The sequence below is a fragment of the Coturnix japonica genome, chromosome 27 (genome assembly GCF_054131305.1).
Source record: "Coturnix japonica strain WE chromosome 27, WE-NBRP24, whole genome shotgun sequence".
NCBI lineage: Eukaryota > Metazoa > Chordata > Aves > Galliformes > Phasianidae > Coturnix > Coturnix japonica.
In genome coordinates this window covers 809,409-836,290 of record NC_140689.1, presented here as the reverse complement: position 1 = coordinate 836,290, position 26,882 = coordinate 809,409, and the positions used below count along the sequence as shown (strand labels likewise).

Below are 26,882 nucleotides of genomic sequence, written 5' to 3'. Positions count from 1 at the left end.
ATGATGGAGTGACGGCATTGGTGGAAGAACGGAAGGCGACCGATGTCATTTACCTGGACCTGAGCAATGCCTTTGACATGGTCCCCCACCACATCCTCATCTCCAAATTGGAGGGAAGTGGGTTTGATGGGTGGACAACTCGATGGATAAGCAATTGGTTGAAAGGCCGCAGACAGAGGGTGGTGGTCAATGGCTCTATGTCCAGTGGAGGTCGGTAATGAGCAGTGTCCCACAAGTGTCTGTCTTGGGACCGGTGCACTTTAAAATCTTTATTAATGACATCAGTGATGGAATTGAGTGCACCCTCAGCAAGTTTGCTGACGACACCAAGCTGAGTGGTGCGGTCAATACGGTGGAAGGAAGGGATGCCATTCAGAGGGACCTTGACAGGCTGGAAAGCTGGGCTCCGGTGAACCTAATGAGGTTCAACACGGCAAAGTGCAAGGTTTGGCACTTGGGCCGGAAGAACCCCAGGCACCTGTACAGGCTGGGAGGAGTGGTCCTTGAGAGCAGCTCGGCAGAGAAGGACCTGGGGGTCCTGATGGACGAGAGACTCAACATGAGCCAGCAGTGCGCACTGGCAGCCCGGAAAGCAAATGGGATCCTGGGCTCCATCAGGAGAGGGGTGGTCAGCAGGGATAGGGAGGTGATTGTCCCTCTCTACTCTGCTCTTGTGAGGCCCCATCTGGAGTATTGTGTCCAGGTGTGGAGTCCTCAGTACAAAAAAGACATGGAGATTTTGGAAAGGGTCCAGAGGAGGGCCACGAAGATGATCAGGGGGCTGGAGCACCTCCCCTATGAGGACAGGCTGAGGGAGTTGAGCTTGTTCAGCCTAGAGAAGAGAAGGTTGTGGGGTGACCTCACTGCAGCCTTTCAGTACCTGAAGGGAACTTACTCCCAGGAGGGGAGTAAACTCTTCGACAGGGCTGACAATAGCAGGACACAGGGAAATGGTTTTAAGTTAAAAGAGGGAAGATTTAGGTTGGATGTTAGGGGGAGGTTCTTTACTAGGAGAGTGGTTAGGCCCAGGCTGCCCAGGGAGCTTGTTGGTGCCCCGTCCTTGGAGGTGTTCAAGACCAGGTTGGACGGGGCCCTGGGCAACCTGATCTAGTAAAGGTGTATGTTTGGTGGCCCTGCTAGGCAGGGGAGTTGGAACCACATAATCCTTGAGGTCCCTTCCAACCCGGGTCATTCTGTGATTCTGTGCGTGATTCTGTGATGGGTAAACATGATGGGCTGGCTGGTGCACAGCACAGAAGGAAGGGGGCTTGCTGGGCCGCAGCCAAGAAGGAAGGGGCTTGTGGAGCCCAACGGCAGAAGGAATTAGACAATTCCTCCCCTAAATAGCACATTTATCTCCAAAAGAAGGCAGTTTGTCCCTTAAATATCAATTTTTAGCCCCCAAATCTATTTCCTCCCTTACTACCTATGGGTAAACTTGGGGTACTTCCTCACTACCTATGGGTACACATGGGTAAACATGAAGCTTTGCTTGCTCAGGAGTTATTCCAGCCCCTGCAGACTCAATTCTTGCTCACAGTTTCTGGATGTCTGCTGCCCCCACCCCAGTGAGTATCCCCTGGTTGCCCTGTGCCCAGCCAACAGCAGCCTGTCTCTCAGCAGTGTGCTGATGGCCTGGACTCCTCCATGTCAAATCAATGCAATTCACCACTCAAAAGACATGTTTGTGTTTTTGTCTTCCAATCTGTATTGTGACTGCAAACTAGTGCCACATCCAAACTGCTTTTCAGGGTATTGCCTTTTCTTTGCAACGTCTCTTACTCTTCGGACGTTCAGCTGGCCATCACTACGAGGCCATGGGTGTTGCCTGAAAAGCATCACGCCAAACCCAGCAGAGCTGGGCTGAGTCAAGGCAGTGAAACCCACCCCATGGTCTTCAGCGAGCTCCAAGGCCAGCCTGCCCTCGGTGTACAAAGGGAGTAAGTGAGCGCTGCAGCCACCGAGCTCCCGGTCAGCAGATGACAGACTTGTAGGAGCGAGAAGCTCAGGCCAGCACAGGAAGAGCCTCAGATGCCGGTGGGCTCAGCATCTCACTGAAGGGAGGTTGTAGTGAGCTGGGGGTCGGCCTCTTCTCTCATGTAGACAGTGATAGAACTAGAGGGAATGGTTCAAAGCTGTGGCAGGGCAGATTCAGGCTGGACATTAGGAATTGGGAACAGAGAGGTGGTGGAATCACCGACCATGGGGGTGTTCAAGAAACGTCTGGATGTTGTGTTTAGGGATATGATTTAACTGGGAAGTATTGGTGATGGTTGGACTGGATGATCTTCTAGGTCTTTTCCAACCTTGATCATTCTGTGATTCTGTGATTCCTTATGGGTCCTTTGTGGTGCATATGGGATACTAATGGGGTCCTATGCCGTCTTTATGGGGTCTTTATGGGGTCATTATAGGCTCCTATGCGGTCCTTATGGGGTTCTTATGGGGTCCTATGTGGTCTTTATGTGTCCTATGTGTTGTTGTGTTTAGGGATATGATTTAACTGGGAAGTATTGGTGATGGTTGGACTGGATGATCTTCTAGGTCTTTTCCAACCTTGATAATTCTATGATTCTGTGATTCTGTGATTCAGAATGGTGATTCAGAACCAGCCTGCCCACGGGGCCCACTGCCTCCTCCTCTGGTGTGGTGCTGCTGGCACACAAGGGCTCCAGGAATGGGGAGTGCCAACCAGCACGGGGCAGAGCTGGGCTGGTGCCGTGTCATAATGGGCAGCTGCCAGCACTGGCCACGCTGTCACCGCGTCGCCGTGGCCACGTCTATGACACGGCCACCCGGGAGGGTTCTGCAGGCAGTGCCCAGTGCTGGGTCCTGCATCCTGAAGGAGCATCTGACAGAGAGCAGACGCATCTGGAAGGGATGAGTTCCCACGTGGCTGTTGCCAACGCGGAGCGCCCTGCTGCGGTGAAGCGGGCCAAGATGAGATTCTGGCAGGATGGCCCAGCTCCACAGCGTGACTACAAAACGCCAGAGGCCACCGCCAAAGGTACATGGGTCTGCAGCCACCACTGGAGCAGAGCTGCCTCCAAGTGCTGGTGCTGAGCGGGCCTGACCCAGCATGGGGATCATCTCAGGGCTGGGGACGGTGCCGACACTTTCCATCTGCCACCTCCGTCCCGGGCTGAGAGAAGCGCCCTTGGGAAGCGGCAGATGCAGAGTGTGACCTGCTTTTCCTCTGCCCTCCAGAGCGAGTTGCTGTCTGGGATGCGGTGGCCGCGCACATACAAGAGCAGCTCCTGCTACGCAAGGTGGGTCGGCGCCTTCTTCCTGCTGGCCTGTTTGGAGGGCTGCAGAGTCCTTTGCATTTGGCCACAGAAGGCAGTGACTTCCCCTCCGCAGAAAGCAGGGAACTTGGCCCCAAATCCCTGTAAAGTACCAGTGGGCCTCGTGCATACGGGCTATGACTTGTGCTGTGTGCTGTAGTGTGCTGGGGCTGATCCCAGTCCAAAAGCACAGTCCCCGCACAGGGCAGCATTCAGCTCTTCCTCCAGCCTTAACCCTTTGGCCCTTCCCTTCTATTCCATGCACAGGGAGTCCGAGTTCCCACCTTCGGTTCCTTCAGCATTGTCTCTGAACGGATCAGAGTTGGGAAAGGAAACATGACCATGCAGTGGCCTGTGTTTCACCTGGCTAAGAACCTTGCGAGCATCCATGACCAGATGAACGAGGAATACCCGCCAGGTAGGATGGGGCTTCAACCCTTTCTGGCTGCCCAGACAGGACAAACGGGGCTACAGCCTCCATTCTGAAATCAAACCTCCCCCTCCATGGAGCCCGTCCGAACATGAGCTTGTCCTGGCTGGCGACTGCAATGAGTAGCAGTTGGGTGGCAGTGCTGGAAGAGCCACTGTGTGATGGACTCTGACATTCTGGTGTGATTTTCCAGGCCTCAATAAAATGGAGACCCTCAAATACGCTGATGTGGCTGAGGCCGCATCTGTGAGCTGGCAGACTGGGAAGGCCTGCATATTTGGCACCACAACGCTCGTCTCCCAGTGCCTGAGGAAGGGGGAGGACATCGCCTTTTTCCTGAAGGACATCGGAGTGCTCCTCATCGAGAGAGCGAGGGTCCAAATGAAGTTCTACTATGACTTCCTTGAGAAGATCTGCGGGAAGGAGAAACTCGAGAAGGTTGTTTTCAAGGTGAGGTTTTGGTTTCTCCATGGCCCTTGCGCTGCCTGCATGTGGCTCTCCAGGACCTGGCCTGCTGCTCGGGCAATGCAAGTGCTGCGGTGCTGCCAGCTCTGCCAGCCTTGGGCTCCTCCAGCAGCCTCCAGTGCCTCAGCCGTGACCAGGACGTCCCACATCCTCCCTGTTCCTCCCCTGCAGGCGCCCTGGCTGCTGGACATGGTGGTGTCCCCGGTGACAGCGGTTGCCTCCCTGACACTCTCTGGCCGAGTCGTTGTCTTTCCCAGGTGAGTGCATTTGTGGCTGCAGCCCCTGCTTGATGCAGCTGCTCAGCTCTCCTGCAGCAGCATTTGCTCCTTGTGACCACGAGTGTCCTGCCATGGGAACACAGGCAGAAATAGCTCAGAGGAGCGAGGCAGAAAATGGGCAGCTCTTGTGTTCCAGCTTGTCCTCAGATAGATCTGATGGGAGAGATGAAGGGATTTAGGGGACATTTTCATCCCATCGTGGCCTGGGTGGCTCCATTTTAGGTTGTGGATGCCCCGTTCTTGGAGGCGTTCAAGGCCAGGTTGGACGGGGCTCTGGGCAACCTGATCTAGTGAATGTGGATGTTTGGTGCCCTGCGAGCAGGGGGTTGAAACATGATCCTTGAGTCCAGTCCCTTCCAACCAGGGTCATTCTGTGATTGATTCTGTGATTTCCCAGGACAGCCCTTGGTACTGGGGCTGTGGACACTGGGGAGGTGCGGCTTTTAGGCAAGGTGACCGTCTGCCTGTGAGCAGGTGATGACAGTGAGCAGAAAGGGCAGCTGGAGCCCTGGGTCACACTCGTGTCTCTTTCTTTTGTCCAGGTTTCGTCGGGAGTTTGCACCCAAACCACCACCCGGGCAACGCTGCAGACCCCCACGAGTCCCATTGCTACCTCTTGTCCAGGCCAAAAAAGGTAAAGCAGCCGCCAGCTCCTCTCCATCCCACATACAACCAACGTGCGATGGGAAAATGCCCAGCCCACCATCACCCAAAAGCTCTGACTGCCATAACCATTGACTCCAGCCCTGCACTGCCTCTCCTCCTGAGCACAAGTTGCCCTGATGAAATCCAGGATCTAGGTGTGATGTTCCCACAGAGCCCCCAGCCCTGGGTATGGCAAGAGAAGGGGGGCTCCTGGGCCTTGTCCTCCCCCCAGGAAATGAGCCCCCAAAAGAGGCTGTCACCTCACAGGCACCACCCAGCTCCTCCTTCCCAAAGCTGATGCCACTCATGCACTCCCAACACAGAGCTGCATCCCGGAGAGGAGGAGCTGGGCACAAGGCACAGAGGGCCCACAGTCTGTGGAGATGGAAGAGCGTCCATCTTGGGTGGTTTGGGCCAGGCCTGAGCAGCCCTGCCTGTCACCAGGCAGCAGGTTCAGGATCAGTCTCCTCTGACCAGATCTCTCCTTCCCAGCTGCAGAGGAACCTCCAGCATTGCCACCCCTCCCCAGCTGGATCACTGTCACCTTTCTGGTGGAAGAACCGCCCAAAGAGGCAGAAAGCGATGAGGAGGAGGAGGACAGGTGAGACTGCAGGCTCAGGGTTGGGGTCTGCACGGGGTGTTTCCTTGGCCTTTAAAGAGCTCATTCTCCAGCCCCACACAGTCACTGTTCGGGGCCACACAGCGGTGCTGAGTGCAGCACAAGGAGGGGTGGGATTGGGCTTCTGCGAGCCTCCATTTCACATGGCTGGCCCCTCTTCAGCCCTCAGGAGAGCTCCAGTGCAACCCAAGAGCTGTGCGTGGGGAAGGCTGCATTGCAGCCAAGGGTCCTGGCTCGGGGTTGCAGGATACGGCCCCAAAACCATCACCCACTCAGGCTGACCCCTCCCCTTGTGTCTTTGCAGTGAGGAGACAGAGGAACTGCAGGCGCCTTCTGACAAGAAGAAGCGTAAGAAAAAGAAGAAGAAGGCAAAACGCTCCAAAAAAAGCAAAGAGGCCGAGGTCAAAAGCTCTTCTGAAAGCTTAGAGACCGAGGCAAAAAGCTCTCCAGAAACCAAAGAGGATGAAGTGCAATCTCCTACCGAAAGCAAAGAGGCAGAGATGGGACCAGCACCAGCAGAGGCAGAGCAACCTCCAGTTGCCATAGAAGAAGAAGACCCGGACTTTGTGAGGGTCCCCACTGTAGTAGAAGAGCCAAAAAAGCCCCAGGCCAAGCTCAGAAAGGCCAAGCGCAGTGGAGCCCCAGCCGTGCCACAGACACCACTGGCAGCCCTATGGTCCTCGAGCTCTGAGACCAGCCTGCCCAAGGAGCGCACCTACAGCTCCTTTGGTCTGCTGCCACTGAGGCACAAGGGGAGCGGATCTCTGCAGAGTCAGCCACCAAAGAGCAAAGCGGGGCTCCCCAGGTGGGGGATGTCCTGTCCACACTGACCAGGGCATGGGGTGCCCAAAAGAAGCACAGCTCCACCTGAGGCTGCCAAACAGCTGTGCCATTCCTAGCTGTGCCATTCCTATCTCTGCCATTCCTATCTCTGCCATTCCTAGCTGTGCCATTCCTGGGTGCCCATCTGAACCCTTCTTTGGTTCTGGCTCCAAGTTGGCTTTCGGAGGCACTTCTTGCCATAAGACTCTGAGTTACCCAGGACATGAGAGGTGGCTGTGGCAATCACCGTCACTTGGAGGACAGTTTGACACTGGAAAGCATTTCTTTGGAGCTGTTTGCCTTTGGAAGACAGTGCTCAGCAGTGTTTCCTGCTGGAAGATCTGTGACCAAAACCTCACTCCAGCTTGGTATGGGAGAACTGGGAACGATACCATCGTATCCTTTGAGAAACAGGATACATGTGGGCACCTCCCTTACTGCTGAGATCCCCAAACCAGAAGCTGCCACTCCAAGGACAGCGAACTCCACCTCTGTTGGACGTATTGATAAGTTGGGACAACTGCTGTTTTCATCAGCCAAACAACAACACCTGATGGCACATCACTTCAGAAGATCAACATCTGGACCTACATAAACTTAACCCCAACCCTAACCCTAACCCCAACAACAACCCTAACCCTAACCCATGGTAGTGACCATCTGACCATCTCTCTTTCGTTTCCTGTATACTGTTTGCTTTTATTTCCTACCTTTTCTATTGCCTGTCTTCCTTTCCACATCTCCCTAAACAATTTGATTGGCAATAAACTGGACGGGCAAACAAAACATTCAACTCCTTGAGTCTTAATCTCTCCGTCGGGTACACGTATATTAAAAGAACCTCCCTCTCGCTCTGATAATGGGAGTGAGACAGTGTCACCTCCCTGAAGAGAAGCAGAGGTAGAGGGACAATGGGGACTCTTCCTTCCGAGACCCCTGGGCTCTGACAGACGGGGTGCCTGCATTCCTTGGAGCCTTGGCATCAAACAGAGACAAAAAGGAACAGGCAGAGGAATGCCTAATGAAGATGGAAGATGCTTCAGCTGTGGTTGCCATGGCTGGATACAACCAACAACCCAAGGCTAAGCATGCTCTCCTGTCTCCGTCCCAGTTCTGGAAATAGGCAGAAGAGCTCAGTGTTCTCTTGCCTTCATTTACTGCCGTGAGCCATTCGGAAATGCACGTTGTTTCAGGCAGGCACAAGCCCAAGGGCCTAAACCACAGCCTGATGTTGGAAACATCCAGAGAATTTATCAGGACGGTTCCTGTGATAAAGCAGATTTTACTGGGAATTGCAGCGGCGGGCGTCCTGCAAGCAGGAGAGCAGCACAGAAAACAGCGTTACATCTCTTATGCCCTGTTACCCAACGCCGATCTCTTTCTCCCCTGGTTTCTCACTGGCTGACTACTTTAGGTTCACAATCTCCCTAAGGCTCATCTACACATAGGGATACTGGGTAAACACGAAGCTTTGGGTGCTGGGCCCCATGGCAGATGGAAGTGGGCTGGCTGGTGTGAAACCGGACCAAAACCCAGAAGGAAGGGAGCTTGATATGCTGAAACCCAGATGGTTGAAGGCCTGTTAGACCCCATGGCAAATGGAAGTGGGCTGGCTGGTGCAGAGCACAGAAGGAAGGGGGCTTGCTGGGCCGCAGCCAAGGAGGAAGGGGCTTGAGGAGCCCAACGGCAGAAGGAATTAGACAATTGCTCCCCTAAATAGCACATTTATCTCCAAAAGAAGGCAGTTTGTCCCTTAAATATCAATTTTTAGCCCCAAAATCTATTTCCTCCCTTACTACCTATGGGTAAACTTGGGGTACTTCCTCACTACCTATGGGTACACATGGGTAAACATGAAGCTTTGCTTGCTCAGGAGTTATTCCAGCCCCTGCAGACTCAATTCTTGCTCACAGTTTCTGGATGTCTGCTGCCCCCACCCCAGTGAGTATCCCCTGGTTGCCCTGTGCGCAGCCAACAGCAGCCTGTCTCCCAGCAGTGTGCTGATGGCCTGGACTCCTCCATGTCAAATCAATGCAATTCACCACTCAAAAGACATGTTTGTGTTTTTGTCTTCCAATCTGTATTGTGACTGCAAACTAGTGCCACATCCAAACTGCTTTTCAGGGTATTGCCTTTCCTTTGCAACGTCTCTTGCTCTTTGGACCTTCAGCTGGCCATCACTACGAGGCCATGGGTGTTGCCTGAAAAGCATCACGCCAAACCCAGCAGAGCTGGGCTGAGTCAAGGCAGTGAAACCCACCCCATAGTCTTCAGCGAGCTCCAAGGCCAGCCTGCCCTCGGTGTCCAAAGGGAGTAAGTGAGCGCTGCAGCCACCGAGCTCCCGGTCAGCAGATGACGGACGTGTAGGAGCGAGAAGCTCAGGCCAGCACAGGAAGAGCCTCAGATGCCGGTGGGCTCAGCATCTCACTGAAGGGAGGTTGTAGTGAGCTGGTGGTCGGCCTCTTCTCTCATGTAGACTGTGATAGAACTAGAAAGAATGGTTCAAAGCTGTGGCAGGGCAGATTCAGGCTGGACATTAGGAAGTATTACTTCTTGGAAAGGGTGGTCAGGCACTAGAATGCACTGAACAGGGAGGTGGTGGAGTCACCGACCATGGGAGTGTTCAAGAAACATTTGGATGTTGTGTTGAGGGATATGATTTAACTGGGAAGTATTGGTGATGGTTGGACTGGATGATCTTCTAGGTCTTTTCCAACCTTGATCATTCTGTGATTCTGTGATTCCTTATGGGTCCTTTGTGGTGCATATGGGATACTAATGGGGTCCTATGCCGTCTTTATGGGGTCTTTATGGGGTCATTATGGGGTCCTATGCGGTCCTTATGGGGTTCTTATGGGGTCCTATGTGGTCTTCATGTGTCCTATGTGTTGTTGTGTTTAGGGATATGATTTAACTGGGAAGTATTGCTGATGGTTGGACTGGATGATCTTCTAGGTCTTTTCCAACCTTGATAATTCTATGATTCTGTGATTCTGTGATTCAGAATGGTGTTTCAGAACCAGCCTGCCCACGGGGCCCACTGCCTCCTCCTCTGGTGAGGTGCTGCTGGCACACAAGGGCTCCAGGAATGGGGAGTGCCAACCAGCACGGGGCAGAGCTGGGCTGGTGCCGTGTCATAATGGGCAGCTGCCAGCACTGGCCACGCTGTCACCGCGTCGCCGTGGCCACGTTTATGACATGGCCACCCGGGAGGGTTCTGCAGGCAGTGCCCAGTGCTATGTCCTGCATCCTGAAGGAGCATCTGACAGAGAGCAGACGCATCTGGAAGGGATGAGTTCCCACGTGGCTGTTGCCAACGCGGAGCGCCCTGCTGCGGTGAAGCGGGCCAAGATGAGATTCTGGCAGGATGGCCCAGCTCCACAGCGTGACTACAAAACGCCAGAGGTCACCGCCAAAGGTACGTGGGTCTGCAGCCACCACTGGAGCAGAGCTGCCTCCAAGTGCTGGCGCTGAGCGGGCCTGACACAGCATGGGGATCATCTCAGGGCTGGGGACGGTGCCGACACTTTCCATCTGCCACCTCCGTCCCGGGCTGAGAGAAGCGCCCTTGGGAAGCGGCAGATGCAGAGTGTGACCTGCTTTTCCTCTGCCCTCCAGAGCGACTTGCTGTCTGGGATGCGGTGGCCACGCACATACAAGAGCAGCTCCTGCTACGCAAGGTGGGTCGACGCCTTCTTCCTGCTGGCCTGTTTGGAGGGCTGCAGAGTCCTTTGCGTTTGGCCACAGAAGGCAGTGACTTCCCCTCCGCAGAAAGCAGGGAACTTGGCCCCAAAGTCACTGTAAAGTACCAGTGGGCCTTGTGCATACAGGCTATGACTTGTGCTGTGTGCTGTAGTGTGCTGGGGCTGAATCCACTCCAAAAGCACAGTCCCCACACAGGGCAGCCTTCAGCTCTTCCTCCAGCCTTAACCCTTTGGCCCTTCCCTTCTCTTCCATGCACAGGGGGTCCGAGTTCCCACCTTCGGTTCCTTCAGCATTGTCTCTGAACGGATCAGAGTTGGGAAAGGAAACATGACCATGCAGTTGCCTGTGTTTCACCTGGCCAAGAACCTTGCGAGCATCCATGACCAGATGAACGAGGAATACCCGCCAGGTAGGATGGGGCTTCAACCCTTTCTGGCTGCCCAGACAGGACAAACGGGGCTACAGCCTCCATTCTGAAATCAAACCTCCCCCTCCATGGAGCCCGTCCAAACATGAGCTTGTCCTGGCTGGCGACTGCAATGTGTAGCAGTTGGGTGGCAGTGCTGGAAGACCCACCGCGTGATGGACTCTGACATTCTGGTGTGATTTTCCAGGCCTCAATAAAATGGAGACCCTCAAATACGCTGAGGTGGCTGAGGCCGCATCTGTGAGCTGGCAGACTGGGAAGGCCTGCATATTTGGCACCACAACGCTCGTCTCCCAGTGCCTGAGGAAGGGGGAGGACATCGCCTTTGTCCTGAAGGACATCGGAGTGCTCCTCATCGAGAGAGCGAGGGTCCAAATGAAGTTCTACTATGACTTCCTTGAGAAGATCTGCGGGAAGGAGAAACTCGAGAAGGTTGTTTTCAAGGTAAGGTTTTGGTTTCTCCACGGCCCTTGCGCTGCCTGCACGTGGCTCTCCAGGACCTGGCCTGCTGCTCGGGCAATGCAAGTGCTGCGGTGCTGCCAGCTCTGCCGGCCTTGTGCTCCTCCAGCAGCCTCCAGTGCCTCAGCGTGACCAGGACGTCCCACATCCTCCCTGTTCCTCCCCTGCAGGCGCCCTGGCTGCTGGACATGGTGGTGACCCCGGTGACAGCGGTTGCCTCCCTGACACTCTCTGGCCGAGTCGTTGTCTTTCCCAGGTGGGTGCATTTGTGGCTGCAGCCCCTGCTTGACGCAGCTGCTCAGCTCTCCTGCAGCAGCATTTGCTCCTTGTGACCACGAGTGTCCTGCCATGGGAACACAGGCAGAATTAGCTCAGTGGAGCGAGGCAGAAAATGGGCAGCTCTCGTGTTCCAGCTTGTCCTCAGATAGATTTGATGGGAGAGATGAAGGGATTTAGGGGACATTTTCATCCCATCGTGGCCTGGGTGGCTCCATTTTAGGTTGTGGATGACCCGTCCTTGGAGGCGTTCAAGGCCAGGTTGGACGGGGCACTGGGCAACCTGATCTAGTGAATGTGGATGTTTGGTGCCCTGCGATCAGGGGGTTGAAACATGATCCTTGAGTCCAGTCCCTTCCAACCCGGGTCATTCTGTGATTGATTCTGTGATTTCCCAGGACAGCCCTTGGTACTGGGGCTGTGGACACTGGGGAGGTGCGGCTTTTAGGCAAGGTGACCGTCTGCCTGTGAGCAGGTGATGACAGTGATCAGAAAGGGCAGCTGGAGCCCTGGGTCACACTCGTGTCTCCTCCTTTTGTCCAGGTTTCGTCGGGAGTTTGCACCCAAACCACCACCCGGGCAACGCTGCAGACCCCCACGAGTCCCATTGCTACCTCTTGTCCAGGCCAAAAAAGGTAAAGCAGCCGCCAGCTCCTCTCCATCCCACATACAACCAACGTGCGATGGGAAAATGCCCAGCCCACCATCACCCAAAAGCTCTGACTGCCATAACCATTGACTCCAGCCCTGCACTGCCTCTCCTCCTGAGCACAAGTTGCCCTGATGAAATCCAGGATCTAGGTGTGATGTTCCCACAGAGCCCCCAGCCCTGGGTATGGCAAGAGAAGGGGGGCTCCTGGGCCTTGTCCTCCCCCCAGGAAATGAGCCCCCAAAAGAGGCTGTCACCTCACAGGCACCACCCAGCTCCTCCTTCCCAAAGCTGATGCCACTCATGCACTCCCAACACAGAGCTGCATCCCGGAGAGGAGGAGCTGGGCACAAGGCACAGAGGGCCCACAGTCTGTGGAGATGGCAGAGCGTCCATCTTGGGTGGTTTGGGTCAGGCCTGAGCAGCCCTGCCTGTCACCAGGCAGCAGGTTCAGGATCAGTCTCCTCTGACCAGATCTCTCCTTCCCAGCTGCAGAGGAACCTCCAGCATTGCCACCCCTCCCCAGCTGGATCACTGTCACCTTTCTGGTGGAAGAACCGCCCAAAGAGGCAGAAAGCGATGAGGAGGAGGAGGACAGGTGAGACTGCAGGCTCAGGGTTGGGGTCTGCACGGGGTGTTTCCTTGGCCTTTAAAGAGCCCATTCCCCAGCCCCACACAGTCACTGTTCGGGGCCACACAGCGGTGCTGAGTGTAGCACAAGGAGGGGTGGGATTGGGCTGCTGCGAGCCTCCATTTCACATGGCTGGCCCCTCTTCAGCCCTCAGGAGAGCTCCAGTGCAACCCAAGAGCTGTGCATGGGGAAGGCTGCATTGCAGCCAAGGGTCCTGGCTCGGGGTTGCAGGATACGGCCCCAAAACCATCACCCACTCAGGCTGACCCCTCCCCTTGTGTCTTTGCAGTGAGGAGACAGAGGAACTGCAGGCGCCTTCTGACAAGAAGAAGCGTAAGAAAAAGAAGAAGAAGGCAAAACGCTCCAAAAAAAGCAAAGAGGCCGAGGTCAAAAGCTCTTCTGAAAGCTTAGAGACCGAGGAAAAAAGCTCTCCAGAAACCAAAGAGGATGAAGTGCAATCTGCTACTGAAAGCAAAGAGGCAGAGATGGGACCAGCACCAGCAGAGGCAGAGCAACCTCCAATTGCCATAGAAGAAGAAGACCCAGACTTTGTGAGGGTCCCCACTGTAGTAGAAGAGCCAAAAAAGCCCCAGGCCAAGCTCAGAAAGGCCAAGCGCAGTGGAGCCCCAGCCGTGCCACAGACACCACTGGCAGCCCTATGGTCCTCGAGCTCCGAGACCAGCCTGCCCAAGGAGCGCACCTACAGCTCCTTTGGTCTGCTGCCACTGAGGCACAAGGGGAGCGGATCTCTGCAGAGTCAGCCACCAAAGAGCAAAGCGGGGCTCCCCAGGTGGGGGATGTCCTGTCCACACTGACCAGGGCATGGGGTGCCCAAAAGAAGCACAGCTCCACCTGAGGCTGCCAAACAGCTGTGCCATTCCTAGCTGTGCCATTACTGGGTGCCCATCTGAACCCTTCTTTGGTTCTGGCTCCAAGTTGGCTTTCGGAGGCACTTCTTGCCATAAGACTCTGACGTATCCAGGACATGAGAGGTGGCTGTGGCAATCACCGTCACTTGGAGGACAGTTTGACATTGGAAAGCATTTCTTTGGAGCTGTTTGCCTTTGGAAGACAGTGCTCAGAAGTGTTTCCTGCTGGAAGATCTGGGACCAAAACCTCACTCCAGCTCGGTATGGGAGAACTGGGGAACGATACCATCGTATCCTGTGAGAAACAGGATACAGGTGGGCACCTCCCTTACTGCTGAGATCCCCAAACCAGAAGCTGCCACTCCAAGGAGAGCGAACTCCACCTCTGTTGGACTTATTGATAAGTTGGGACAACTGCTGTTTTCATCAGCAAAACAACAACACCTGATGGCACATCACTTCAGAAGATCAACATCTGGACCTACATAAACTTAACCCCAACCCCAAACCCAACCCTGTCCCTAACCCATGGCAGTGACCATCTCTCTTTTGTTTCCTATATACTGTTTGCTTTTATTTCCTACCTTTTCTATTGCCCGTCTTCCCTTCCACATCTCCCTAAGCAACTTAATTGGCAATAAACTGGACGGGCAAACAAAACATTTAACTCCTTGTGTCTTAATCTCTCCGTCGGGTACACGTACATTAAAAGAACTTCCCTCTCGCTCTGATAATGGGAGTGAGACAGTGTCACCTCCCTGAAGAGAAGCAGAGGTAGAGGGACAATGGGGACTCTTCCTTCCGAGACCCCCTTGGAGCCTTGGCATCAAACAGAGACAAAAAGGAACAGGCAGAGGAATGCCTAATGAAGATGGAAGATGCTTCAGCTGTGGTTGCCATGGCTGGATACAACCGACAACACAAGGCTAAGCATGCTCTCCTGTCTCCGTCCCAGTTCTGGAAATTGGCAGAAGAGCTCAGTGTTCTCTTGCCTTCATTTCCTGCCATGAGCCATTTGGAAATGCACATTGTTTCAGGCAGGCACAAGCCCAAGGGCCTAAACCACAGCCTGATGTTGGAAACGTCCAGAGAATTTATCAGGACGGTTCCTGTGATAAAGCAGATTTTACTGGCAATTACAGCGGTGGGCGTCCTGCAAGCAGGAGAGCAGCACAGAAAACAGCGTTACATCTCTTATGCCCCGTTACCCAACGCCGATCTCTTTCTCCCCTTGTTTCTCACTGGCTGACTACTTTAGGTTCACAATCTCCCTGAGGCTCAGCTACACATAGGGATACTGGGTAAACACGAAGCTTTGGGTGCTGGGCCCCATGGCAGATGGAAGTGGGCTGGCTGGTGTGAAACCGGACCAAAACCCAGAGGGAAGGGAGCTTGATGTGCTGAAACCCAGATGGTTGTGGGGCTGTTGGACTCTATGGCAAATGGAAGTGGGCTGGCTGGTGCAGAGCACAGAAGGAAGGGGGCTTGCTGGGCCGCAGCCAAGGAGGAAGGGGCTTGAGGAGCCCAACGGCAGAAGGAATTAGACAATTGCTCCCCTAAATAGCACATTTATCTCCAAAAGAAGGCAGTTTGTCCCTTAAATATCAATTTTTAGCCTCCCTTAAATATCTCTTATCTCCTCCCTTAAATATCACTACCTATGGCTAAAGACGGGGTAAACATGACTATGGGGTACACATCCCTTTTGATCGCTGATGTCGCCTGACTCGGAGCCGTCCCGGACCGATCAGCAGCGACTGACCGCGTGGTTCAAGGGGGATTTCGGGTGTTTCCTTCAAGCAGGAACCCCCGGGCTGAGGAGAAGCCCGGCAGCTCTCAGGGGAGCGGCTACGTGACTGACGTGACTGACGTGACTGACAGGACGTGGCCTGGGCGTTGCCTGGCAACGGCGGGAGATTTAAACGGGCCCAGGGAGCGACGAGTCGCTGCCCACCAGAGACGGGCAGGAGGAGTCAGGGTTCTTACACCGCGTGACTTCTTGTTTCAGTGCTGGTTATGTCTTCTGCTTTGACATGGTTGCTCCCCGGCGGAAGGTGCTGCCAGAAATACTGAGGAGGCCCAGACAAGGGTCCCAAGCTCTCAGAAACGGGAGGCAGCAACCAAGAAGACTGCAGAGACCCAGACTGAGGTCCTGCACATGCCCTATAGGAAGGTGCTGCAAAAAAGTCTGAGGAGACTCAGACTGAGCCCCCAACCCGAGATGCTGGTGTGCAGGTCTCTGGCTGTACTGAGTGCCACAGCCTGGCCCTTGCAGTGCTGGGTGAGGGAGGCAGGGATTGTGTTCGCTGCGACCAGGTGAACTACTTGCTCAGCCTCGTAGTTGACCTGAAGGAGGAAGTGGAGAGGCTGAGGACTATAAAAGAGTGTGAGAGGGAGATTGACTGGTGGTGTCAGTCCCTCTCAGCCTCAGGTTCTCAGCACACGGATGAGGCTACTAATGGAGCATGTCAGCCCCTGATCGTTACAAACAGGTGGCAAAGGGGAACCAGCCAGCTGACAGCGCTGCAGCGAGCCCCCTGTCCTCTCTTCCCCCCAGCAGCAATTTGAGAAGGGAGGAGGAGTGGAAACAGGTACCTGCTCGGCAGAGTGGGCATTCCCCATCCCGACCATCCCCGGCTCCCCAGGTGCCTCTGTGAAACAGGTTTGAGGCACTGGAATTTGAGGGGGGGACGAGTGAGAGCGTGGAGACAGGTTCACCCATGAGGTTTCCTCAGGCGAAGCAGTCACCCCCAAGCCTCAAGACTGCTTCTACCCGTAAGGACAAAAGGGTGATTGTCGTAGGTGACTCCCTTCTGCAAGGAACAGAAGGCCCTATATGCCGGCCTGACCCTACCCGCAGAGAGGTGTGCTGCCTTCCTGGGGCACGGGGCAGGGACACTTCAAAGATAATTCCTGGGTTGTTTCAGCCTTTGGATTATTACCCACTTCTAATAATTCAGGCTGGCAGCGAGGAAGTTGATAAGGTAAGCCTGAGGTCTATCAAGAAAGACTTCAGGGGAATTGGGCAATTACTTGAAGGAGCTGGGGTGCAGGTGGTCTTTTCTTCTACACCCGTGGTGTCAGGGAAAGGTACAGGGAGGATCCAAAAAACCCAACTCTTAAATAGATGGCTTAAGAGCTGGTGCAGACACATGAATTTTGGCTTTTTTGACCATGGGACAATCTACACTGCACCCGGCATGATGGCTGCTGATGCAAGCAGCCTGTCCCTGAGGGGTAAGAGGATATTAGCTGAAGAATTGGCGGGACTCATGGACAGGTCTTTAAACAAGGAACGAAGGGGGAAGGGGGCAAATAAGGGCTACTGGGGTTAAACGGGTCATTCGAGGGATTGTACCAAACTCTGTGGGCAATGATGGCAGAGTGCAAAGGGAGGGAGTAGGGCATGGGGATGCTGGGGATGCTGCTGTTCTAGCAGATCCTGGATCCCTTATAAAGGTGGCGAGACGGATATCCTGGCTGAAGTGCCTTTATACTAATGCACGTAGCCTGAGTAACAAGCAGGAAGAACTGGAAACTGTGATGCACTCTGAAAGTTATGACATTGTTGCTATCACAGAAACATGATGGGATGACTCCCACAATTGGGATACTGCCATGGATGGCTATAGACTCTTTAGGAGAGATAGGCGAGGTAGGAAGGGTGGGAGAGTTGATCTCTATGTCAGAGACTGGATAAACTGCGAGGAGCTCCCTGTGAGAAACAGTCAGGAACAGGTTGAGAGCCTGTGGGTTAGGATTAGAGATGGGACTAATAAAGGTCAGCTGGTATTCGGGGTATACTACAGGCCACCTGATCAAGGGGAGGCTGTTGACGAGGCTTTCTTGCTCCAGATGCGTGAGGCGTCTGGCTCACGGGCTTGTGTCCTGGTGGGGGACTTCAACCATCTTGACATCTGTTTGGAAAACCACACGGCGAGCTGCAAGAGCTCCAGAAGGCTCTTGGAATCCATTGATGATAGCTTTCTGGTTCAGGTATTGGACAGACCGACCAGAGGTGAAGTGTTGCTGGACCTGCTGCTCACCAACGCTGAGGAGATCATCAAAAGCGTCAAGGTTGGAGGCTGCCTGTGCTCCAGCGACCATGCCCTGGTTGAGTTTGTGATCTCAAGCGATGTGGACCTGGCAAAGAGCAGGAGCAGGACGCTGAACTTTAGAAGAGCAGACTTCAAGCTACTCAATGGATTGCTGGCCAAGATCCCCTGGCGCGTTGCCCTCAAAGACAAGGATGTTGAGGAGAGCTGGCTGCTCTTCAAGGATGCCCTCCTGGCAGCACAAGAGGTCTCCATTCCCCTGATTAAGAAAGTGGGCAGGCGAGGTAGGAAACTGGCATGGCTCAGCAAGGACCTGCTGAGAGAACTGAGGGCGAAGAAAGGGGTGTACAAGCTCTGGAAACAAGGCTGTGTCACCTGGGAAGAATACAGGGATGCCATCCGGACTTGCAGACGTGGGATCAGGGAAGCCAAGGTGCAGGCAGAACTGAACTTGGCGAGGGATGTGAAAAACAATAAGAAAACCTTCTACAGGTACATTGGCCAGAAGAGACAGGCCAAAATGGGCGTACCTACTTTGGTAAGTTTAAAAGGAGAACTGGCTTCAACAGATGAAGAGAAAGCTGAGGTGCTGAATGAGTTCTTCACCTCGGTCTTCACTGGTGGCCAGGATTCTAGTCTTTTTCACGTCCCTAAGCCCTGCATCCCCAAACCTCTATGTGGGGACCAAGGAGGTAAATCCCTCCCCACTGTAAGGGTAGAGCAAGTCCGAGAGTGCCTCCTTAGACTGAATGAGTACAAGGCTATGGGTCCAGATGGCGTGCATCCCAGGGTCCTGAAGGAGCTGGCTGAGGTGGTTGCTGAGCCACTCTCCATCATATTTGAGAAGTCGTGGCTGTCAGGTGAGGTCCCGGACGATTGGAGGAAGGGTCACATCACTCCCATATACAAGAAGGTGAGCAGGGAGGACCCAGGGAACTACAGGCCGGTGAGTCTCACCTCCATGCCTGGGAAGATTATGGAACAGATCCTCGTGGACAACATGCTTGATCACATAAAGAACAAGCATGTGATCCGAGACAGCCAGCATGGCTTCACCAGGGGAACGTCATGCTTAACTAATCTTGTGGCCTTCTATGATGGAGTGACGGCGTTGGTGGAAGAACGGAAGGCGACCGATGTCATTTACCTGGACCTGAGCAATGCCTTTGACATGGTCCCCCACCACATCCTCATCTCCAAATTGGAGGGAAGTGGGTTTGATGGGTGGACAACTCGATGGATAAGCAATTGGTTGAAAGGCCGCAGACAGAGGGTGGTGGTCAATGGCTCTATGTCCAGTGGAGGTCGGTAATGAGCAGTGTCCCACAAGTGTCTGTCTTGGGACCGGTGCACTTTAAAATCTTTATTAATGACATCAGTGATGGAATTGAGTGCACCCTCAGCAAGTTTGCTGACGACACCAAGCTGAGTGGTGCGGTCAATACGGTGGAAGGAAGAGATGCCATTCAGAGGGACCTTGACAGGCTGGAAAGCTGGGCTCCGGTGAACCTAATGAGGTTCAACACCGCAAAGTGCAAGGTTTGGCACTTGGGCCGGAAGAACCCCAGGCACCTGTACAAGCTGGGAGGAGTGGTCCTTGAGAGCAGCTCGGCAGAGAAGGACCTGGGGGTCCTGATGGACGAGAGACTCAACATGAGTCAGCAGTGCGCACTGGCAGCCCTGAAAGCAAATGGGATCCTGGGCTCCATCAGGAGAGGGGTGGTCAGCAGGGATAGGGAGGTGATTGTCCCTCTCTACTCTGCTCTTGTGAGGCCCCATCTGGAGTACTGTGTCCAGGTGTGGAGCCCTCAGTACAAAAAAGACATGGAGATTTTGGAAAGGGTCCAGAGGAGGGCCACGAAGATGATCAGGGGGCTGGAGCACCTCCCCTATGAGGACAGGCTGAGGGAGTTGAGCTTGTTCAGCCTAGAGAAGAGAAGGTTGCGGGGTGACCTCACTGTAGCCTTTCAATACCTGAAGGGAACTTACTCCCAGGAGGGGAGTAAACTCTTCGAAAGGGCTGACAATAGCAGGACACAGGGAAATGGTTTTAAGTTAAAAGAGGGAAGATTTAGGTTGGATGTTAGGGGGAGGTTCTTTACTAGGAGAGTGGTTAGGCCCAGGCTGCCCAGGGAGCTTGTTGGTGCCCCGTCCTTGGAGGTGTTCAAGACCAGGTTGGACGGGGCCCTGGGCAACCTGATCTAGTAAAGGTGTATGTTTGGTGGCCCTGCTAGGCAGGGGAGTTGGAACCACATAATCCTTGAGGTCCCTTCCAACCCGGGTCATTCTGTGATTCTGTGCGTGATTCTGTGATGGGTAAACATGATGGGCTGGCTGGTGCACAGCACAGAAGGAAGGGGGCTTGCTGGGCCGCAGCCAAGAAGGAAGGGGCTTGTGGAGCCCAACGGCAGAAGGAATTAGACAATTCCTCCCCTAAATAGCACATTTATCTCCAAAAGAAGGCAGTTTGTCCCTTAAATATCAATTTTTAGCCCCCAAATCTATTTCCTCCCTTACTACCTATGGGTAAACTTGGGGTACTTCCTCACTACCTATGGGTACACATGGGTAAACATGAAGCTTTGCTTGCTCAGGAGTTATTCCAGCCCCTGCAGACTCAATTCTTGCTCACAGTTTCTGGATGTCTGCTGCCCCCACCCCAGTGAGTATCCCCTGGTTGCCCTGTGCCCAGCCAACAGCAGCCTGTCTCCCAGCAATGTGCTGATGGCCTGGACTCCTCCATGTCAAATCAACGCAATTCACCACTCAAAAGACATGTTTGTGTTTTTGTCTTCCAATCTGTATTGTGACTGCAAACTAGTGCCACATCCAAACTGCTTTTCAGGGTATTGCCTTTTCATTGCAACGTCTCTTGCTCCTCGGACGTTCAGCTGGCCATCACTACGAGGCCATGGGTGTTGCCTGAAAAGCATCACGCCAAACCCAGCAGAGCTGGGCTGAGTCAAGGCAGTGAAACCCACCCCATGGTCTTCAGCGAGCTCCAAGGCCAGCCTGCCCTTGGTGTACAAAGGGAGTAAGTGAGCACTGCAGCCACCGAGCTCCAGGTCAGCAGATGACAGACGTGTAGGAGCGAGAAGCTCAGGCCAGCACAGGAAGAGCCTCAGATGCCGGTGGGCTCAGCATCTCACTGAAGGGAGGTTGTAGTGAGCTGGGGGTCGGCCTCTTCTCTCATGTAGACTGTGATAGAACTAGAGGGAATGGTTCAAAGCTGTGGCAGGGCAGATTCAGGCTGGACATTAGGAAGTGTTACTTCTTGAAAAGAGTGGTCAGGCACTGGAATGCACTGAACAGGGAGGTGGTGGAATCACCGACCATGGGGGTGTTCAAGAAACGTCTGGATGTTGTGTTGAGGGATATGATTTAACTGGGAAGTATTGGTGATGGTTGGAATGGATGATCTTCTAGGTCTTTTCCAACCTTGATCATTCTGTGATTCTGTGATTCCTTATGGGTCCTTTCTGGTGCATATGGGATACTAATGGGGTCCTATGCGGTCTTTATGGGGTCTTTATGGGGTCATTATGGGGTCCTATGCGGTCCTTATGGGGTTCTTATGGGGTCCTATGTGGTCTTTATGTGTCATATGTGTTGTGTGTTTAGGGATATGATTTAACTGGGAAGTATTGGTGATGGTTGGACTGGATGATCTTCTAGGTCTTTTCCAACCTTGATAATTCTATGATTCTGTGATTCTGTGATTCAGAATGGTGTTTCAGAACCAGCCTGCCCACGGGGCCCACTGCCTCCTCCTGGTGTGGTGCTGCTGGCACACAAGGGCTCCAGGAATGGGGAGTACCAACCAGCACGGGGCAGAGCTGGGCTGGTGCCGTGTCATAATGGGCAGCTGCCAGCACTGGCCACGCTGTCACCGCGTCGCCGTGGCCACGTTTATGACACGGCCACCCGGGAGGGTTCTGCATGCAGTTCCCAGTGCTGGGTCCTGCATCCTGAAGGAGCATCTGACAGAGAGCAGACGCATCTGGAAGGGATGAGTTCCCACGTGGCTGTTGCCAACGCGGAGCGCCCTGCTGTGGTGAAGCGGGCCAAGATGAGATTCTGGCAGGATGGCCCAGCTCCACAGCGTGACTACAAAACGCCAGAGGCCACCGCCAAAGGTACGTGGGTCTGCAGCCACCACTGGAGCAGAGCTGCCTCCAAGTGCTGGCGCTGAGCGGGCCAGACACAGCATGGGGATCATCTCAGAGCTGGGGACGGTGCCGACACTTTCCATCTGCCACCTCCCTCCCGGGCTGAGAGAAGCGCCCTTGGGAAGCGGCAGATGCAGAGTGTGACCTGCTTTTCCTCTGCCCTCCAGAGCGACTTGCTGTCTGGGATGCGGTGGCCGCGCACATACAAGAGCAGCTAGTGCTACGCAAGGTGGGTCGGCGCCTTCTTCCTGCTGGCCTGTTTGGAGGGCTGCGGAGTCCTTTGCGTTTGGCCACACAAGGCAGTGACTTCCCCTCCGCAGAAAGCAGGGAACTTGGCCCCAAATCCCTGTAAAGTACCAGTGGGCCTCGTGCATATGGGCTATGACTTGTGCTGTGTGCTGTAGTGTGCTGGGGCTGAACCCACTCCAAAAGCACAGTCCCCGCACAGGGCAGCATTCAGCTCTTCCTCCGGCCTTAACCCTTTGGCCCTTCCCTTCTCTTCCATGCACAGGGGGTCCGAGTTCCCACCTTCGGTTCCTTCAGCATTGTCTCTGAACGGATCAGAGTTGGGAAAGGAAACATGACCATGCAGTGGCCTGTGTTTCACCTGGCCAAGAACCTTGCGAGCATCCATGACCAGATGAACGAGGAATACCCGCCAGGTAGGAGGGGGCTTCAACCCTTTCTGGCTGCCCAGACAGGACAAACGGGGCTACAGCCTCCATTCTGAAATCAAACCTCCCCCTCCATGGAGCCCGTCCGAACATGGTCTTGTCCTGGCTGGCGACTGCAATGAGTAGCACTTGGGAGGCAGCGCTGGAAGAGCCACCGTGTGATGGACTCTGACATTCTGGTGTGATTTTCCAGGCCTCAATAAAATGGAGACCCTCAAATACGCTGAGGTGGCTGAGGCCGCATCTGTGAGCTGGCAGACTGGGAAGGCCTGCATATTTGGCACCACAACGCTCGTCTCCCAGTGCCTGAGGAAGGGGGAGGACATCGCCTTTGTCCTGAAGGACATCGGAGTCCTCCTCATCGAGAGAGCAAGAGTCCAAATGAAGTTCTACTATGACTTCCTTGAGAAGATCTGCGGGAAGGAGAAACTCGAGAAGGTTGTTTTCAAGGTAAGGTTTTGGTTTCTCCATGGCCCTTGTGCTGCCTGCACGTGGCTCTCCAGGACCTGGCCTGCTGCTCGGGCCATGCAAGTGCTGCGGTGCTGCCAGCTCTGCCAGCCTTGGGCTCCTCCAGCAGCCTCCAGTGCCTCAGCCGTGACCAGGACGTCCCACATCCTCCCTGTTCCTCCCCTGCAGGCGCCCTGGCTGCTGGACATGGTGGTGACCCCGGTGACAGCGGTTGCCTCCCTGACACTCTCTGGCCGAGTCGTTGTCTTTCCCAGGTGAGTGCATTTGTGGCTGCAGCCCCTGCTTGACGCAGCTGCTCAGCTCTCCTGCAGCAGCATTTGCTCCTTGTGACCACGAGTGTCCTGCCATGGGAACACAGGCAGAAATAGCTCAGAGGAGCGAGGCAGAAAATGGGCAGCTCTTGTGTTCCAGCTTGTCCTCAGATAGATCTGATGGGAGAGATGAAGGGATTTAGGGGACATTTTCATCCCATCGTGGCCTGGGTGGCTCCATTTTAGGTTGTGGATGCCCCGTCCTTGGAGGCGTTCAAGGCCAGGTTGGACGGGGCTCTGGGCAACCTGATCTAGTGAATGTGGATGTTTGGTGCCCTGCGAGCAGGGGGTTGAAACATGATCCTTGAGTCCAGTCCCTTCCAACCCGGGTCATTCTGTGATTGATTCTGTGATTTCCCAGGACAGCCCTTGGTACTGAGGCTGTGGACACTGGGGAGGAACGGCTTTTAGGCAAGGTGACTGTCTGCCTGTGAGCAGGTGACGACAGTGATCAGAAAGGGCAGCTGGAGCCCTGGGTCACACTCGTGTCTCCTCCTTTTGTCCAGGTTTCGTCGGGAGTTTGCACCCAAACCACCACCCGGGCAACGCTGCAGACCCCCACGAGTCCCATTGCTACCTCTTGTCCAGGCCAAGAAAGGTAAAGCAGCCGCCAGCTCCTCTCCATCCCACATACAACCAACGTGCGATGGGAAAATGCCCAGCCCACCATCACCCAAAAGCTCTGACTGCCATAACCATTGACTTCAGCCTGGCACTGCCTCTCCTCCTGAGCACAAGTTGCCCTGATGAAATCCAGGATCTGGGTGTGATGTTCCCACAGAGCCCCCAGCCCTGGGTATGGCAAGAGAAGGGGGGCTCCTGGGCCTTGTCCTCCCCCCAGGAAATGAGCCCCCAAAAGAGGCTGTCACCTCACAGGCACCACCCAGCTCCTCCTTCCCAAAGCTGATGCCACTCATGCACTCCCAACACAGAGCTGCATCCCGGAGAGGAGGAGCTGGGCACAAGGCACAGAGGGCCCACAGTCTGTGGAGATGGCAGAGCGGCCATCTTGGGTGGTTTGGGTCAGGCCTGAGCAGCCCTGCCTGTCACCAGGCAGCAGGTTCAGGATCAGTCTCCTCTGACCAGATCTCTCCTTCCCAGCTGCAGAGGAACCTCCAGCATTGCCACCCCTCCCCAGCTGGATCACTGTCACCTTTCTGGTGGAAGAACCGCCCAAAGAGGCAGAAAGCGATGAGGAGGAGGAGGACAGGTGAGACTGCAGGCTCAGGGTTGGGGTCTGCACGGGGTGTTTCCTTGGCCTTTAAAGAGCCCATTCCCCAGCCCCACACAGTCACTGTTCGGGGCCACACAGCGGTGCTGAGTGCAGCACAAGGAGGGGTGGGATTGGGCTGCTGCGAGCCTCCATTTCACATGGCTGGCCCCTCTTCAGCCCTCAGGAGATCTCCAGTGCAACCCAAGAGCTGTGCATGGGGAAGGCTGCATTGCAGCCAAGGGTCCTGGCTCGGGGTTGCAGGATACGGCCCCAAAACCATCACCCACTCAGGCTGACCCCTCCCCTTGTGTCTTTGCAGTGAGGAGACAGAGGAACTGCAGGCGCCTTCTGACAAGAAGAAGTGTAAGAAAAAGAAGAAGAAGGCAAAACGCTCCAAAAAAAGCAAAGAGGCCGAGGTCAAAAGCTCTTCCGAAAGCTTAGAGACCGAGGCAAAAAGCTCTCCAGAAACCAAAGAGGATGAAGTGCAATCTGCTACCGAAAGCAAAGAGGCAGAGATGGGACCAGCACCAGCAGAGGCAGAGCAACCTCCAATTGCCATAGAAGAAGAAGACCCGGACTTTGTGAGGGTCCCCACTGTAGTAGAAGAGCCAAAAAAGCCCCAGGCCAAGCTCAGAAAGGCCAAGCGCAGTGGAGCCCCAGCCGTGCCACAGACACCACTGGCAGCCCTATGGTCCTCGAGCTCCGAGACCAGCCTGCCCAAGGAGCGCACCTACAGCTCCTTTGGTCTGCTGCCACTGAGGCACAAGGGGAGCGGATCTCTGCAGAGTCAGCCACCAAAGAGCAAAGCGGGGCTCCCCAGGTGGGGGATGTCCTGTCCACGCTGACCAGGGCGTGGGGTGCCCAAAAGAAGCACAGCTCCACCTGAGGCTGCCAAACAGCTGTGCCATTCCTAGCTGTGCCATTCCTAGCTGTGCCATTCCTAGCTGTGCCATTCCTGGGTGCCCATCTGAACCCTTCTTTGGTTCTGGCTCCAAGTTGGCTTTTGGAGGCACTTCTTGCCATAAGACTCTGACGTATCCAGGACATGAGAGGTGGCTGTGGCAATCACCGTCACTTGGAGGACAGTTTGACACTGGAAAGCATTTCTTTGGAGCTGTTTGCCTTTGGAAGACAGTGCTCAGCAGTGTTTCCTGCTGGAAGATCTGGGACCAAAACCTCACTCCAGCTTGGTATGGGAGAACTGGGGAACGATACCATCGTATCCTGTGAGAAACAGGATACAGGTGGGCACCTCCCTTACTGCTGAGATCCCCAAACCAGAAGCTGCCTCTCCAAGGAGAGCAAACTCCACCTCTGTTTTACTTATTGATAAGTTGGGACAACTGCTGTTTACATCAGCCAAACAACAACACCTGATGGCACATCACTTCAGAAGATCAACATCTGGACCTACATAAACTTAACCCCAACCCCAAACCCAACCCTATCCCTAACCCATGGCAGTGACCATCTCTCTTTTGTTTCCTATATACTGTTTGCTTTTATTTCCTACCTTTTCTATTGCCCGTCTTCCCTTCCACATCTCCCTAAGCAACTTAATTGGCAATAAACTGGACGGGCAAACAAAACATTTAACTACCTGTGTCTTAATCTCTCTGTCGTGTACATGTACATTAAAAGAACCTCCCTCTCGCTCTGATAATGGGAGTGAGACAGTGTCACCTCCCTGAAGAGAAGCAGAGGTTTTGATCGCTGAAGTCGCCTGACTCGGAGCCGTCCCGGACCGATCAGCAGCGACTGACCGCGTGGTTCAAGGGGGATTTCGGGTGTTTCCTTCAAGCAGGAACCCCCGGGCTGAGGAGAAGCCCGGCAGCTCTCAGGGGAGCGGCTACGTGACTGACGTGACTGACGTGACTGACAGGACGTGGCCTGGGCGTTGCCTGGCAACGGCGGGAGATTTAAACGGGCCCAGGGAGCGACGAGTCGCTGCCCACCAGAGACGGGCAGGAGGAGTCAGGGTTCTTACACCGCGTGACTTCTTGTTTCAGTGCTGGTTATGTCTTCTGCTTTGACATGGGTGCTCCCCGGCGGAAGGTGCTGCCAGAAATACTGAGGAGGCCCAGACAAGGGTCCCAAGCTCTCAGAAACGGGAGGCAGCAACCAAGAAGACTGCAGAGACCCAGACTGAGGTCCTGCACATGCCCTATAGGAAGGTGCTGCAAAAAAGTCTGAGGAGACTCAGACTGAGCCCCCAACCCGAGATGCTGGTGTGCAGGTCTCTGGCTGTACTGAGTGCCACAGCCTGGCCCTTGCAGTGCTGGGTGAGGGAGGCAGGGATTGTGTTCGCTGCGACCAGGTGAACTACTTGCTCAGCCTCGTAGTTGACCTGAAGGAGGAAGTGGAGAGGCTGAGGACTATAAAAGAGTGTGAGAGGGAGATTGACTGGTGGTGTCAGTCCCTCTCAGCCTCAGG

The 26,882-nt window shown here is 54.6% G+C and overlaps 3 protein-coding genes across 3 annotated transcripts; all 3 read left to right on the top strand.

The window, feature by feature from the left end:
• Positions 1-2,837: 2,837 nt before the first annotated feature.
• Positions 2,838-6,551, top strand: LOC146756320 (uncharacterized). Its single transcript, XM_085524363.1, has 9 exons — positions 2,838-3,007; positions 3,208-3,269; positions 3,552-3,702; positions 3,908-4,164; positions 4,351-4,436; positions 5,000-5,091; positions 5,601-5,703; positions 6,026-6,122; positions 6,222-6,551. Exons 1-9 carry the CDS (start codon positions 2,881-2,883, stop codon positions 6,549-6,551), a joined length of 1,305 nt encoding a protein of 434 aa, XP_085380489.1. The 5' UTR covers positions 2,838-2,880.
• Positions 6,552-9,794: 3,243 nt separating this feature from the next.
• On the top strand, positions 9,795-13,505 carry LOC146756319 (uncharacterized). Its single transcript, XM_085524362.1, has 8 exons — positions 9,795-9,961; positions 10,162-10,223; positions 10,507-10,657; positions 10,863-11,119; positions 11,305-11,390; positions 11,954-12,045; positions 12,555-12,657; positions 12,980-13,505. The coding sequence occupies exons 1-8, from the start codon at positions 9,835-9,837 to the stop codon at positions 13,503-13,505; spliced, it is 1,404 nt and encodes a 467-aa protein (XP_085380488.1). The 5' UTR covers positions 9,795-9,834.
• An 8,118-nt stretch (positions 13,506-21,623) lies between these two features.
• LOC146756318 (uncharacterized) lies at positions 21,624-25,294 on the top strand. The gene is made up of 8 exons (XM_085524306.1): positions 21,624-21,750; positions 21,951-22,012; positions 22,295-22,445; positions 22,651-22,907; positions 23,094-23,179; positions 23,743-23,834; positions 24,338-24,446; positions 24,769-25,294. Exons 1-8 carry the CDS (start codon positions 21,624-21,626, stop codon positions 25,292-25,294), a joined length of 1,410 nt encoding a protein of 469 aa, XP_085380432.1.
• Positions 25,295-26,882: the final 1,588 nt, after the last annotated feature.

What these genes read in the sequence shown, in the direction of transcription:
- LOC146756320 (XM_085524363.1), top strand. Translation starts at nt 2,881, where the DNA reads ATGAGTTCCCACGTGGCTGTTGCCAACGCGGAGCGCCCTGCTGCGGTG. An exon ending in GCCAGAGGCCACCGCCAAAG is followed by an intron (nt 3,008 to 3,207) that starts GTACATGGGTCT and finishes TCTGCCCTCCAG; the next exon opens with AGCGAGTTGCTGTCTGGGAT. An exon ending in TCTTGTCCAGGCCAAAAAAG is followed by an intron (nt 5,092 to 5,600) that starts GTAAAGCAGCCG and finishes TCCCAGCTGCAG; the next exon opens with AGGAACCTCCAGCATTGCCA.
- LOC146756319 (XM_085524362.1), top strand. Translation starts at nt 9,835, where the DNA reads ATGAGTTCCCACGTGGCTGTTGCCAACGCGGAGCGCCCTGCTGCGGTG. An exon ending in GCCAGAGGTCACCGCCAAAG is followed by an intron (nt 9,962 to 10,161) that starts GTACGTGGGTCT and finishes TCTGCCCTCCAG; the next exon opens with AGCGACTTGCTGTCTGGGAT. An exon ending in AGCAGCTCCTGCTACGCAAG is followed by an intron (nt 10,224 to 10,506) that starts GTGGGTCGACGC and finishes TTCCATGCACAG; the next exon opens with GGGGTCCGAGTTCCCACCTT.
- LOC146756318 (XM_085524306.1), top strand. Translation starts at nt 21,624, where the DNA reads ATGAGTTCCCACGTGGCTGTTGCCAACGCGGAGCGCCCTGCTGTGGTG. An exon ending in GAACGAGGAATACCCGCCAG is followed by an intron (nt 22,446 to 22,650) that starts GTAGGAGGGGGC and finishes GTGATTTTCCAG; the next exon opens with GCCTCAATAAAATGGAGACC. An exon ending in CGAGTCGTTGTCTTTCCCAG is followed by an intron (nt 23,180 to 23,742) that starts GTGAGTGCATTT and finishes CCTTTTGTCCAG; the next exon opens with GTTTCGTCGGGAGTTTGCAC.